The sequence below is a fragment of the Halichoerus grypus genome, chromosome 5 (genome assembly GCF_964656455.1).
Source record: "Halichoerus grypus chromosome 5, mHalGry1.hap1.1, whole genome shotgun sequence".
Taxonomy (NCBI): Eukaryota; Metazoa; Chordata; class Mammalia; order Carnivora; family Phocidae; genus Halichoerus; species Halichoerus grypus.
The window spans coordinates 181,528,177-181,543,182 of record NC_135716.1 but is presented as its reverse complement, the minus strand read 5'-3'; the positions used below and the strand labels follow the sequence as shown (position 1 = coordinate 181,543,182).

General features: G+C 44.5%; 1 protein-coding gene across 11 annotated transcripts in view; it reads right to left on the bottom strand.

Annotated features, from left to right (window-relative positions):
- The window catches only part of RERE (arginine-glutamic acid dipeptide repeats), a 415,927-nt gene that overhangs the window by 43,445 nt on the left and 357,476 nt on the right, over positions 1-15,006 (bottom strand). For 8 of the 11 annotated variants that reach the window (XM_078073823.1, XM_078073818.1, XM_078073819.1 and 5 more), the window contains one exon: positions 12,687-12,767. In XM_078073823.1, the coding sequence (XP_077929949.1) occupies positions 12,687-12,767 (81 nt within the window). Of the gene's footprint in view, positions 1-12,686; positions 12,768-13,478; positions 13,719-13,982; positions 14,237-14,284; positions 14,413-15,006 lie in introns of those variants that run through there. The other 3 variants (XM_078073825.1, XM_078073827.1, XM_078073826.1) reach the window with 3 other exon arrangements.

Here is a 15,006-nt window from a genome sequence, read left to right as displayed (position 1 = left end):
TGTGAGGTACGGGAATGGCACCAGAAGGGACCTCTATCACATGTACTCCTTGCCACCCCTGCCAGAGAACTGAATTAATTTGCCCACAGCCAGGAAGAGCTCTCTTGTTTTTCTTTGCAACACGCACAGCTGAAGGCTTGGGGAACCGGACCGTGTCCTCGAGAATGCAGAGCCTTGCGGTCCGAAGGAGGCACCAGCGGCCTCGACACCAGCTCGGGGAGTACAGCATCTGAGAACAGGAAACACGCACACCTAAGGCTATGTGCTTACGCAAGACGGGGCTTGTGAAGCTCAGTTCCAGACCTTCTGACCTTGCCCATGTGTTCTCCAGCAATGGTAAACAGAATGAAAAGCTAGATGACCTACTCTGGAGGAGACAGTTACAACAACCAGGTGAGGCCTTAGGGACGCAAGGGAACCGCCATACTCCTGTCAGGATACACTTACTACGAAGTGTGCTGCTGGGGTACTCTCCTCACCAACATGGAAGGAGTGGGAGAGGAAAAGCTCAGTGAAAGGCAGAAAATCCAATCTGGAAAACTGACAGCAAGCACCAGAGCAATGACTTCCCTTAAAATCCAGGGCTTCCAGTTTAGTCCACGAAGAGCCCATTTCCCCACTTTTTGTTTCCAACGGCGGAGGGGAGGAGAACTCTGTCACTCAGGCTTTGCTTTCAACAGCTGGTTGAAACAAAAGCAGCTGACAGACAAAGACACGTGTCTGCTAAATGACTGCTATCTTCATCTTCAGCAACAGTTTACCAAAACATAGAGGAATGGGCTGAGGGATTGCTTTGGTGCCAAGATTATAAGGATGGAAAAGACTCCTGGGGAGGTTCTGGGGTCAGGACTAAAGCTAATGGTCTATCCCATAAGGAACGAGCCCACTGTTTCACACTTGATCATGCTGTGGTTTGGCGCTAGAAATCTTTGCTCAGGTATACTCCAGGTGTGAAATGGCCTAATTGATGGTTAGTCTGAGTATACACTGCTGTATTAGGTAACGTCTTTTACTAAATCCTAATATTAACACTTGCTCATTGTGGGAAATGAGAGAGTTGGGTTAAAAATGCTAACCTTAAGATGTGCTAAACTCAACAAAATAAACAAAACCTATAATGTGACTTTCTGTTATGCCAGGAAGTGTGCACTGAGTTAATACACGTGCCCTCCTGCTGGGTGAAGGAGAAGGCCAGGGTGAGGGACAGGCGCTACCCTGGCTGCCTGACGCTGCTGGCAGGGCCAAAGGACAACAGTCCAAAGGAGCTCACCTAGAATGCATGGTGTGGGATGCAGAAGCCCAGGCAGGAGTGCCGACTACCCTGACCCGTCTGAAGAGCCTCTGTGAAGGAGGGACATGGCACCAATATTTCTCTGTGTCATCAAGGGACTCAACCAGGATAACACATGGAAGATGAAGGGATTCGGATCCTGGTGTAATAAAGGAGGACATCTAAAGTAATGGAACTGTCCCAAACCACCATGGTCCCATTTAATGGGTTCAATGTTACCAGGTTCTCAGGAACAGCAGGGCAGCCACTCTGAAGGCATGCTGTCGAGGGATTTCAGGTATTAGGGAATTCCTCAAGGATACTTCAAAGACTTTCTTTGGCAAGGCATTTATTTAAAACACCTATCCTTCAACCTAACTTCCAGGCCCAACTACACATTTTTCAAGATGTTCCTTCAAGGCCTCATCTTCGGGTCCTCTGACTCCAACTATCACTTAGTGTCTGTGCCCCATACTTTCACACTTAGGTTCCTGCCAACTCCCACTGTGGTAACCGAATAGCTGGAGAGATCCCCAGGGAGCAGAGTCATATCTCCACCTCTCATCATACTCAATGAGCTCTGCAAGTGCTTGCTGATAGATTAGTATTAGGAATAAAACTATAAATTTTTATATTCACACTACCTAAACATCCTGTCACTGATTTCTAGGAAAATTTTTATAAGAAATGGAAGTATTTATAGACATGCCTGGTAAGGTACTTTAGCATTTGGGCAATCAATAATGAGAACAGAATATAGTACAAAAGAAAACAGTATGCTTTAGTTTCAGTCTGAGACATATATACTGGACAAGTGAATGCATATTCCAAGGTGTAAACTTGCACATTTTAATCTAAATACAAAGTGACTGTATAAGAAGCATTCCATGCTTTAACTGTATTATTTATTCTACCTAATCATCTGATAAACCTAATATAGTCTGTTAGAGAAGCACATGGACTTTTCTCCTGAGTCACCCGATAGGCTGATACGGTCAAAAGAATTAAGAGCTTCAAGTTTGTTTGTTTTTTTAAGATTTTATTTATTCATTTGAGAGAGGCAGAGAGAGACAGAGAGAGAGAGACCATGAGAGAGCAAGCACGCACGCGCAAGCTGGGGGAGAAGGAGAGGGAGAGGGACGAGCAGACTCAGTGCTGAGCACAGAGCCCAACGTGGGGCTTGATCCCACGACCCTGAGATCATGACCTGAGCCGAAATCAAGAGCCAGACGTTTAACCAACTGAGCCACCCAAGCACCCCAAGAGCTTCAAGTTTTTTCTTTTTTTTAAAATATTTTATTTATTTGAAAGAGAGCACGCACTCGCGAGAGAGCACAAGCGATGGAGAAGGAGAAGCAGGCTGCCCATAGAGCAAGGAGCCCAGTGCGGGCTCGATCCAGGACCCTGGGATCATGACCTGAGCCGAAGGCAGCCGCTAAACTGACTGAGCCACCCAGGCGCCCCGAGCTTCAAGTTTTGATAAGCAAATTCAATCCACAGGACAAAGCAAATTTAAAAATTTCTTTTTCAAAGTTTTGTTTTGCTTTCTATTCCGCCTTCTCCAGAATGTCTACAGGGTTTGCCCACTTCACTTGCTGCCTGCTTTACTTTGCTGAAGCTGGCCATGTATACAGACTCACTGGGCCTGTCTCCTTCAGAATTTAATTATTCCTCCTGTTGTTCCACACATTCCAGATTCTCCCTCCAAAACTTACACACTTCCCTTGACAACTGAAAGCTACAAACCTCTGACCTGCTTCCATGTACTTCATTAGCACATTTCCAAAACAGCATCTTTGGGAAGGAGAACCAAGTTCTGATTGTAGGAGGCGTGTGCCTAAATCAATAATCATTGAGTCCTAAGGGGGTTGGACCTATGCTGTTCCAGCCCTCTAAAATAATCAAATACGTGAAAGTCACCATTTCTTGCCAAACTTAAGAAAAATCCCAACTCCTGCACATGAGGACAAAGAGAGAATGGCTGCAGCTGAAAATACATAACCGAAACATCACATGAAAGACTTTAACTTGATTATCGTTCAGAACATATCAGTGGGATTTCACTCATACAGCAAAGACACAGGAGAAGAATTCCAGACTGTTTTCAAGATAATAAAATGGCATATGACGGTGACTCACTAACTGACTAAAAGGGGAAAAAAAATCCATAAACAGTCACAAGAACCTTGCAAAGCTGCAGAGATCTGGCAACCCTGAACCTCTTTTACCTCGCTTGGCTCTCACCTCCAGTACACACACACACACACACACACACACACACAATCGTTTTGAAGCCAAGCTGCAATTGGCTAATGGCTTGCTCTACTGCTTAAGACAATATTTTATTCTTGACTTGCTCAATAAACCTGCTGAGAAAAATAAACAATGGGTTTCAATCTTATAAATAATCTAGAAAACAGAATTGCTGTGCAAACAGCAGAGCTGATTTACTGCCCATGATAAGCAGGAACGGGAAAGTCCAAACGTGGCACAGTGACCCGCCCCCCCAGTCCTAGTCTTACTGTCCTGAGACAGGAAAGTTGAACAAGGATTTTCTGTCCATTACACGTCCAACGCCTAGGATGTGCAGGTTTCAACTGGTCTTTAAAACACCATCAAAGCAGATAATGAAAAACAACATGAAGAGCAAAAAATGAGGAAAACCTTTTCTTATAAACACTGAGAGGTTTTAATCTTTTAGGACCAATAATTATATATCTATCTATGGTTACAGTGTATTCCTACCCCATCATTCACAAAATACGTGAACATACAGGGCCACACACCTCATTTTTAACAAATATCAAGTAAGGGTCTGTTTTGGGCACTAAAGGAGACATAAAGAGGTATTACAAAGAGGTCCCTGCCCAGAAGGCCTTATATTCTATATAAATACATACATGCATGTATGTGTGCAGAACAGAAATGCATGGAAGACAAAAGGAAGCCGCATCCACAGTCCAGACCTAAAGCAAATAAAGAATAATTTTTCAAGGGCAGAACAAAATGCAATTTTTCTGAGAGAGAAGCTGGGCAATTTGTATCATTTCCACCAGTGCACAGAGAGAGGGCTTGTGTGGCTCTCACGAGTGTGTGGCTCTCACGAGTGTGCAGCCCAAGCCCTGTAACTGGGCCCTGGACAGTCTCAGTGACTGTCACTCAGGCACCTTCCAGAGAAGAACACAAGCCTTGCCGGCCTCTTTAGCAGACTGTGGACTCCACAAGGGTAAGTACCCTCTCACCCACCACAGACACCTCAAAGAGAACACAGGCCTTGGGTACTAAAGGTTCCCCAAAACAGTTCCCAATTTTGCCAACAGAGAACCATGATGATGGTTTAGACATGTCCAAGGCCAAATCCTGGAAGTTATGACACCACAATTTAGAGATTTCAGAAGGACTTAAGACACATGAACAGAACAAAGAATCATAAAATCAAAAAATAATGAAGGTCATTAATATTGAAATTCAATTTAAAATGTAAACATCTCAAAAAGAAAACTTAGCTTAATGGAATTCTGGCTTCCCAAGACAGGTTTCTCCTGCTTGCTTTTCCTATTTCTATGATATAATTAATGGTTTTCAAATTACATGCAACAGAAAAAAAAAGAAACCTTATGATGGGGGGACAGGGTGGGGGCTCCACCTGGGGAGCAGCCGTGAGTAAGATGGAGGTGAAAGCCTCGCTTTACTTTTCAAAACAATAGAAGTAATTTTTACTCTACTTTCCTAAGTATTACTCAAAGGCATAACTTCAAATAAGATTAAAATGAACTAATTACTCAAGGATTAGGGCTTCAGATACATTTTAAAACTTACTCTTAAAACAACAGCAAACTGAATTTTCAAAGTTAGGATGGGTTCGCCGAGCTTATGAAGGCTAAAAAAAAATCTATGATATAAGATATGAGCTCCAAGTGGATAAACACATTGAATATAAGCACAGTAATCACAGCTTATAATTCTTCTTAAAGACCATTTCAAACCTTCCACTTGTTTTACTAGCTAATAAAATGGGGGAGTCTACTTAGGCTAAAAAGTCATAAATGTCTCCATCTAAAAAGTCACCAGGTAACCAAGACCCAGTCAAATTACAGGAAATACAGGTTAGCAAATACCAACAGCAAATAAATAACTGATCCTTGTAAGCAGCAGAGTATTCAGTAACTTTAAAAGTCCAAGGTGGTTTCATTTGGAAGCGGTGTCTACAAGCAATACATCGTCCACAACCGAAATACTTGCAAGCCATTCCCTCCAGTTCTGATACGCAGGGTAAGGCCAAGGGCAGGCCTAAGACATTTACATAGAGAACAGCAAATATTCAAGGCCCTTGGTTTAAAAAGTCACCTAATTTTTAAAGACCTCCTTATTCCCCCAACATCAGCACCAAAAATTTCTTACATGCAAATTTCTTAACTGCTTTAGAAGGGAATCAGCCAATCTCACTTAGATTACCCTAGTCAAAACTGGACCACTGCCCAGCCAAATATCTACATAGTTTAGACTATCAGATGAAAAGATTCAAGCCTCTGCTCCATTTTAATGGGAACAAACCCCCTGCAGGGCAGTAACTGTAGGATCACAATATTCACTGCCAAAACGTAGTGCCTGTTTCTATTGGATAATCACTTCCTGAATGGAAAATTTCAACTTTATCCGCCCCTACTTGAGGACAAGTTATTAAGAAAAAAGATAATGGCACATGTGTCTCCTTGGACCCAATCTTGCCAACTTCTCAAAATATGTATATTTCTTCGTCATATACAAGGGGGTGCCAGGGAAAGAGAGTAACACCTGAAAACACCATAGTATTAAGTGTGTAAATTTCATATTAATAAAAGAATGTCATCTTTTTTTTAGATTTTATTTATTTGAGAGAGACAGAGACAGAGATAGTGACAGAGATAGCAAGAGAGAGCACAAGCAGGGAGGAGAGGGAGAAGCAGGCTCCCCACTGAGCAGGGAGCCCAGCACAGGGCTCAATCCCAGGACCCTGGAATCATGACCTGAGCCGAAGGCAGACACTTAACCGACTGAGTCACCCAGGCGCCCTGTGAATGTCATCCTTTCAAATAAAAAGTTTTCTATTAGAAACTTAAATTAAGATCTAGGCTAGCCTGACTCACAAATATGCCACAAGGAAACGGGAGGACAACAGTTTTTATATGAAATATGACAGGAGTTACAATTGTGTTCCTAGGAAAAAAGGAAAGATAGGAAAAGGGAAGCTATATTAAGAAATTCTATTACTGATAATGAAAATAAGTCCAGATACTGTTCTGTAGGTTTGAGATACTTTGTAATAATTTGAAAAACAAAATTAAGCCCTAAGAGTGAAGTAATTTACAACTTTAACAGAATAAAAGCAACATTGTTTTAAGAATGAATGTGACATTTGGGTTTAGGATTCTGCAAGTCTGCACTACTGTAAACGGCAGTACTTCCTAAACTTAACTAAGCATTCAAATCACCTGGGGAGCTGATTAAAATGCAGATTCTGGTTCAACAGGAGCGGACAGAGCCTGGGAGTCTGCAGTGGTACCAAGCTCAGGTGATGTGAGAATGCCGGCCCCAGTGAGCAGCGAGGGTGCCCAGCACTTGCAGCAGAGGCCTCTAGTTATGTGGCTATAACACAATAGTGTTCTCAATAGTATCAACCTATTCAGGAAGTCCACACTTTGTTATGTAACATTAGATTAAGCATTAATGAGGCTAGAAAATTGTTTATCTAAGGTTTTAATCTGAAGTTAAATAAAACTCCATGCTGAACGCTCATACTGAATGCTCGAGTCATTCTTAACCTCTTAATATTAACAGAGTCTTGATTACTCAGTCTTAAAACCTTTCTCAATAGTAGTTATTCTTTGCTGGGGGAATGTGCTTTTATGCAAAGGATAGTTTGCCTAAAGAAATGAACAATCAATATTCAATAGTTATGTACATATTTAACAGAATTCATTCCCAGAAATAGAGCTGAGAAAGGTGGTTGATTTTCATGTTACTTCTCAAATTAAAATTTTAAATCTCCAGTACTTTTTTTCATACTATCACCCAAAGTTTAAAAAACAAACAAAACAAAACAAAACAAAAACCCCAAAACATCAAAACCAGCTGTGCCTTGGTCCCATTAAAAAAACAAAAGGATACATTTTCAATGGAGAAAATCAAGATAAAAGACAGACTTCCAGTTCCATAAATCACTTTCAACTCCCCATTTTTTTGTCTTACTATGAGACCAAATTGTTACAAGAACCTCCTCTCTGGTCTCCACATCTTGTTGGTGCTGCTCAAGAATGCTCTCACAGCTCAGCTAAGACCTCTCCTTTCTCTTCTTCAATGGGTCCCCAAATGCCCTCTCGGAGAGAGTGCAGGGTCCCCCAATCTCCCTCTAGGCCATAATTTTGACCTGAGTCCGACCACATCAGCCCTGGAGACCTCCTCTCCACCCAGGCTACTGTACGTGCTGAGCAGGGTTTGCAATTTCCTGTCTCCACGCCTTTGCTCATGATATTTCCTACAGCTGGAAAGCTGCTTTTCTTCCACCCTCCCAGCCATGGCCTGTCCAAAAACATATCCTTCCTTGGAGGTTCAAACACCACACCCTCCAATTAGCCTTCCAGCATCCCCCCAGCCCCAAACCTCTTGTGCACACTTTGTGGGCCTGAGCCTGCACCAGGGCCCTTAGCACACATTGCCAAACATGGAAAGCATGCACACGGTACACCTACCCTGCTGCAGGGCACGGATGGCACCGTGGTTCTCGTTATAGACATCCCACCCATTACAGTGCTCGGTGGGCATACAAAATTTTTTTAAATTAAGCTATACGGAATATTTAGCTCTGAAAATGGGAAGTGGGTTACAAATGAGCTTTTTAGTATAGAAAATATTAATGTGCTAGTAACCGAGATTACAAACAACACGAGCTTAATCCCTACTGGGCTAGGTGCACAAAAATAAAACTACAGAGATGAGAAAGACAGTCAAGGCACACACCCTTTCCACCTCCTTCCACAGGCTAATAACATGCTGGAAGCACCTCTCCTCTCCACCAAGTTGGGGCAGATCACACTGTCTTCTCACTAATGTTAGCTGCATCTGAGGTAAGTCACTGAGTAAGCATTTCCTGTCTGCAATCCGATGCTGGCTGAATTTGTCTGAATAACAGTAGACAGAGCTATACACAAAGGCCAGCCAGGATTCAAGGGACAATCATCCAGGTGTCAGACACGGAAAGTCTTTGAATCAAACAGCACAGACATGTGCTCAGTGTGAAAGAAGATACATGTCACTGTCATCAGAGTAATCATCTCATGATTTTGAAGAAAACTGCAATGTGTATAAAACTCAAACAAAAAATTATTTTTGGAACGCCCATAATTTTGTATTATTTACAACATGGGTTCCCTTCCTGGTCATTTAAGATTCAATTCTATTAGGTCTCCTATTTTCTCAAGCATTACCTTAGCATTAGAGGTCATGTAATTCATCGATCCAAAGATTATGTGGCAGTGCTTAAAGCGATACCCTGGAGGCCTGGCTGCCCATCATCTCAGAAGCTCGGCCACTAGGACACTCGCTCTGATTTACACAAACGCACTAACACCCAAGGCTCTGATGTGGATTAGGCCAAAGAGTGTCTTGAGAGAGAAGAGGTATACAGCCAATGGGAATCTGAGATGCTCAGCAACGATCCTTTACCATATCTTACTACTAATTATTCATAAATGTATTAAAGAAGGTAATCAGTTATAGAGAAAAGAAGAATGGGAGAAAGGTAGTAACTCAGGATATTTGTACCAACATGACACTAAAATATTTGACTTACAGTTATTCTCTTGGGTACCATGAGGTTAACCTGTAATACCCACTCAACTAAACTTCTGATAAATGGTTGGTTTTCTACCATCACAGCCACTGTTCTCAGAGAAAAGCCAGATTTAGCTCTTGTGTAACAAACACCAGAAGCCAACAGAATAGGAAAGCTGTTTATGTCCATGCTCACCAGGAACCTGTCTGCAAAACTGCACTGAATGATCCAGTAAGGATGGAAGTCTCCTCAACAAAGCTTCAAGACAGAGGAAATGCATCCTTTAAACTAGGCACCGCCCTTCACCCCCTCCCAGTTTTTCAATGAATAGGGGTTTTCACAAGACAGAAGATAAGAAACAGGTCATTTCTTTTCATACAGGTTTGGTATGTTTACAAGCGGAAAATAATTCCGTACCTTCCACAGCATTTAGCTACTTCAGGTAGCTAGGACCCTTACGTAGACTAAAAGTATTTGAGGTGGATGGGAAGAAGAGTCATTTTCAAATGTTTTTATACACTCTCTGTAGACATTAGCTCATTTAAATTCTCAAAACAATTCTAGAGGGTAGAAGGATCACCGTATTTTACAGACACGGGCAGTTAAGGACAGAGAGACTGAGTACTCTGCGGAAGGTCCCACAGGAGGTGAGAACCATCACTCTGCTCTAGGGCACAACAACAGCCAAAGGTGTGCCAACATTTTATAAAGATTGTGGCATCTATACAATTCTCACACAAAGAAACACCATTTTAGAGTAGATAATTCTCCAGTCCTTGTCAGGATTTGACCTGAACTTCCCAATGAACAGCTAGAGCACACCGCAATTAGAAGAGGTCGTCAAGTACTATAAGCGACCCGTAAGGCCAGGAATAGAACACAGGTCTGGTGACCCCCATGCCATGCCCAGTTGGGTGTGTTCTTTTGGATGCTGACACCCTTCTGAAGTTTCAAGTCAGTTGAGAACAGCAAAGAAAAGAGTCAATAATTGTGGCAAATAGAAGAGAATGTGGAAAGTATCTAGATTAGAGGGATTTGATATAAAAAGAGGCATGACCATATGAAGCCTACCAAGGAAATTCTGAACCAAGGACACTAGTACCTGCAAATTTTCCCATTTTCTGCAGCAAAAATGAAAAATAACCTTTGCCTTCTCCACCCTAGGAGTTGTGAATGATTAGCTTGGCTATGTTGATAACTAAGGAAAATATAAAATGAGTGCCTCTCTCTCTCAGATGATTTTGAATACTTAAGAGATTTACCCTACCACCAAACTCACCCAATTGTAGGCAAAAGATAGCAGGACACTAGGAACATTTAGCCAATGTCAGCCATAATAAACCCTCCAGGGCTGCCAACAACTCTCCTGTTAGCGCCAATGATCGTGCCCTGATGAAGAGGTTGGAAACTGGAAGGCTGCTGGGTGCCAGAGGAGAAGTGAGGAGAGAAGCAACATGGCTGGAAAACAGGGATGGCAGGGAGTCATGGGGAAGGAAGGGTCTCAGGACAGAGGTGCCTAGAAAAGACTAGAGAGAACCAGCGCAAAAGGCTGGGGTAGCAGTAACTTCTCTGTGGGTGAGAAAAAGACTACTTATTGAGTCAGACATCATTGGTAAGGATGAGGGACAGCCAAAAGCAAGGGAAAAAAAAAAAAGGATTAGAAGACCTTACCTAGGCTAAATGTTATTCAGATCTGTTTTCCACTAAAGAGATAAAACACTAGATAAAATTGCCCGGCATTTCCCAAATGCTGGATGGTAGATTTTAGATTCAATGCTTAATCTTACTATTATAAGTTTATTTTTTAAAACAGAAAGATAAAATAATTGTCAAGCCATATCTTCTATCAAATTCTTCATGGTTTGCAGCTTCTAGCAGAGCACAGGGAGAGAGAAAACTGGAGCTGAGAGGTTACATCAGACCACACCTACTCATAGATCTCACTTTCACTCCAATTTGGCCAAACCAAAATTCCTACACTTGGGTAAAGCATTTTAGTTTTATAAAAGTACATATCAAACCTCAAATAATTGAAATCCTCAGAAAACTCAAAGGTATTTCTTTCACTCTTCCACATTTAAATACCTCTTTCCAATCTGTTCTGGGAAGAGCAAAAAAAAAAAAAAGTTGATTACATAGCTCAATTACAGCATATATTTTAGTTTAATGTCTATCAACAGTTCTCTCTTTTTTTAACCATTCTCAAAATGACCCATCTCAGCATATTTAGATGTATAAAAAATATTAAAAGTTTAATGTTAAGTATGACTGGTTGATGCAAACCACCGATTTATATAAGGCTATACTTGAAATCTCAGAACCTTTCTTTCCTATTATGAGTTACTGCTGTTCACATAAGGTACCACACAGAAAAAGTGTCTAGAAACAGTTCATTAAAAACAACAACAAAAACAACCAACTCAGAATAAAAGAATCAAAATTGAATAGGAGGAAATCAATCAACAACACCCAATTAGAAAACTAAAAACCAAACCAAACCAAAACAACCCCGTTCCTTCTATACTGGATATTCTTCATTTCCTCCTTTCACTCAGGGAGGGTGGGGGTGGAGTGAAAGCAGCTCAATGTCTAAATATTCACCCTCCATCCCCAAGGCCCATGAAGCACTTCCGGTAACTAGGCTCTGCAGAGGCCACAGACACTGGGACTTGGTTGGTCCCACTCCATTCCCAGCTTACCCATTCCCTGGCTCAGCCAGAAGAACTCTCCACCCCCCTCCAATTCCACCTGGAAGGAATTCAGGTGAATGAGACTGAATCCCCTGCTATAATTCTCTTTATATTCTCTTTATATAACTTTACTCTGAACTTTCCTCAGCAAACCCTCCTACCCCAAGTTTAGCAAAAGATGGGATTCTCAGCTTTGTGAAATATCAAAGGAATTTATAAAAGGCTCATTTAAGCAATTTTTAAGAATCCTTGTGTATCTATCTGTTCAATGAAAAGTGCAAACTTTTACTTAAAATTATTTATTTATTTAAGTAACCTCTAAACCCAACGTGGGACTCGAACTCATGACCCTGAGATCAAGAGTCACATTCTCTTCCAACTGAGCCAGCCAGGCACCCTGAAAAGTGCAAACTTTTAAGGCTGGAAAATTAAAGAGTTAAAACTACTCTTCAAAACATAAGCAACATTAAAAAAAGAAAAAGTCCCCATAGAATTCAAAGTCTAGTGAGCCACAGATCTCTTCATTCTATTGCTCGGTTGATGCCTTCTGTCAATAACCAAATCCAATTGGTGGTAAATGACATTTCCTGTTTCAGCCACTATATTTACAATTAGATGTTAATGGCTCAACACCCCAGACAACCCCCAACTAACCCTCTGTTGCCAAAGACCTTTCTGTTCTTACAAGGTAAGTCCTCTTTCTTTGTGGGGGGATAAGCATAATCTGTCAGTACTACCTAAAATCAGGAGCTAAAAGTAAAGGAAGTAAAATGAAGCAGATCTTAGGGGCCAGCCAGAGTCTGAGCACAGCACAGGGTTAAAGGAAACCATTTCATAAGATCAAGTGCGGAGAAGCAGCAGGGGCAAAGAAGAAAAAAAAAAAAAATCAAGTTACATAAAGTCCAATTGTACTCACTGTTTCCTTATTGGGAAGCAGCTCCTTTCTAATTCTGAAGAAGTTCTTGCCGTACTGCCTGAGCCCCTTAACGAAGCGTTTCTGTGATAAAAAGAAACAACAAATGGGATGTAAAAACCAAAAACAAAACAGGATGTCAGCAAAGCAAAGATATCTGCAATCAGCAGAATAACAACCACAAAAAAGTCTGAGCTAGGGAATACTGACTAGGCTGGGAGACAATTTCAGCAGTACAGCTGGGACCCCCCGCCAGGGCAGGCCCTGGACGGCCGTCATCGGAACCCCAATCGCACACACGTTTGGGAGAAGGACATCCTGGGTCTGAGGCTAAGAAGCAATGTGTGCTCTCGGTACCACAGTCTCCGCACTGGTCCACCCAGGTATAAACAACTACGCTCCGTGTTTCAATAAAACAGCACAGCTGCTTTCCACCTGAGAACGAAGCTTCCCAGAGTGTTGAGCAGAAAGGAGGGAAAAGGAATCAAACCTCAAGACTTTTCTCCAAAAGGTCATCCTAGACGGGTTAAAAGGCCCTTTCGTTAATCCGAGGAATTCGCCAAGAAGGCACCGATATCCATGGAAGCCCACTGGGAGCCCGAACCCCCATCGCCGTCATTAAAAGCCACTCCAAGGCACCAAATAATCAGCAGCACCCCTTCCTTCTTCCCCACGCTCCCCACCGCCACCCCCACCCCCACCCCAGCAGTCTGGAGACTTTCACTTTGTCCCATTCCTTCCAGGCAGCCCCTCCCCAGCCCCGTGGAGGCAGCTCCCGGCTCCCCGGCCCCCCACCTCAGAGCCCCCGGCCTGGAGCTCGCGGTTCGAAGCCTGGTCCCGCTCGACCGACCCCCGCGACACTTCCCGGGCGGGCGGCCCTGCAGCCACAGGTACGCCGCGCCGGCCGCACTCAGGGTCCGGGCAGCGAGAGGCCGCGCCTGTCACTCGGCTCGGGCTCCGGCTCCACAAAGCGCAGGGCGGAGGCAGCCGGGCCGGCTCGGCGTGTGACCGCGGCGGGGCCGCGCGGCGCGGGGCGCGGGGGGCGCGGGGCTGGGGCCGCCGCGGCCGGGGGAGGAGGCTGGAGCGCGGCGCGCAAAGCCCGGCGCGGCCGCGGGCGGCTGCAAAAGGCGGCCTGGATCACCGCGCCGCCCGTCGGCCCCGAGCTCCGTCCCCGCCCGGCCCCCAGCCCGAAGGCTCCACGGCCAGAGCCTCTGGGCCCCCGGCGCTGGTATCTCGGTTTCCTCCCTCCGAACAGCAGGAGTAAATCCGAGCAGTAAAGCGCAGAAACTTCCTCCCTACCGCGGTGAGCGCGAGCAGAGGGCACCCGCGCGGCCCGAGCCGGGCTGAGCCACCACTCGGGACCCTTCCCAGGCCGCTCCGTCTCCAGTCCTCCTTCCGGGCGGGCAGAGTCAGCAGCGCGACGGGCGCACGCCCACCGCCCTCGGACTGCGAAATGAGGGGCTGGCCCCGACGACCCTCGCGGTCCCTTCCGGCCCGGGATTGTAGGCGGCAGCTCCGCCCGGCCCAGGCATTAGCCTGCACCTCGCAGGGCGCCGTTTCACAACTAAATCACCGCGGAAGCTTCCCAGCCAATAAATCACCTGCCCACCGGGAGGAGAGTCCCTCCCACTCCCGGTGTTTGAGACCAGTCGGGCAAATTCAGTGAAGAGCCAGACTTGGCCTGCAAGACCGATCTGCAACCTCCTACTCCATTCCTGGAGGCTCTGCATTTTCAGATTTCACCCCCTTTCTAAGATATGACTCATCACTGTCGGTTTCCAATATAATTTGTATAGTTCAAAGGAAAAAATCTGTCAAGGCACAAAAAAGCAGCTCTCCTCTAATCTGAAGAAGAGTGACCTTTGTTACTTGTATGATCAACATGCATCCTGAGCTCTGTGCACACCATCTCCTCTGGGAATGCTGCAAGGCAGTGAGATTGCCCTGCCCTCAAGAAGCTCCAGTCCGGTGGGCCGGCGGGCTGGCGGGCAGGCAGGCGGGCAGGAAAGAGAAGGGATCAATTTCTGGGCCCTTAGAAAAGCAGCAGAGGGACAAGGGGCTATGAATGGGACTAGGAGAAGGAAGCAACTTACTCTGCTGATGTCTTAGAGGAAGTGACAAGGAAGAACGAGCCTGCCAGGTGGGCTCCAGCAGGGCTTCGAGCAGAGGAGTCAGCCAGCAAGGGCACACAGAACATTCTGGGAACTGCAAGGAGGACAGGGTATACAGAATGGAGTGCCAGCAGATTAAGACTGAAGAGGCAGGAGAGGATCAGGTTGCAGACAGCCTTTAAGCCAGGCTGAAGTGTCATGGTCCTAACTGT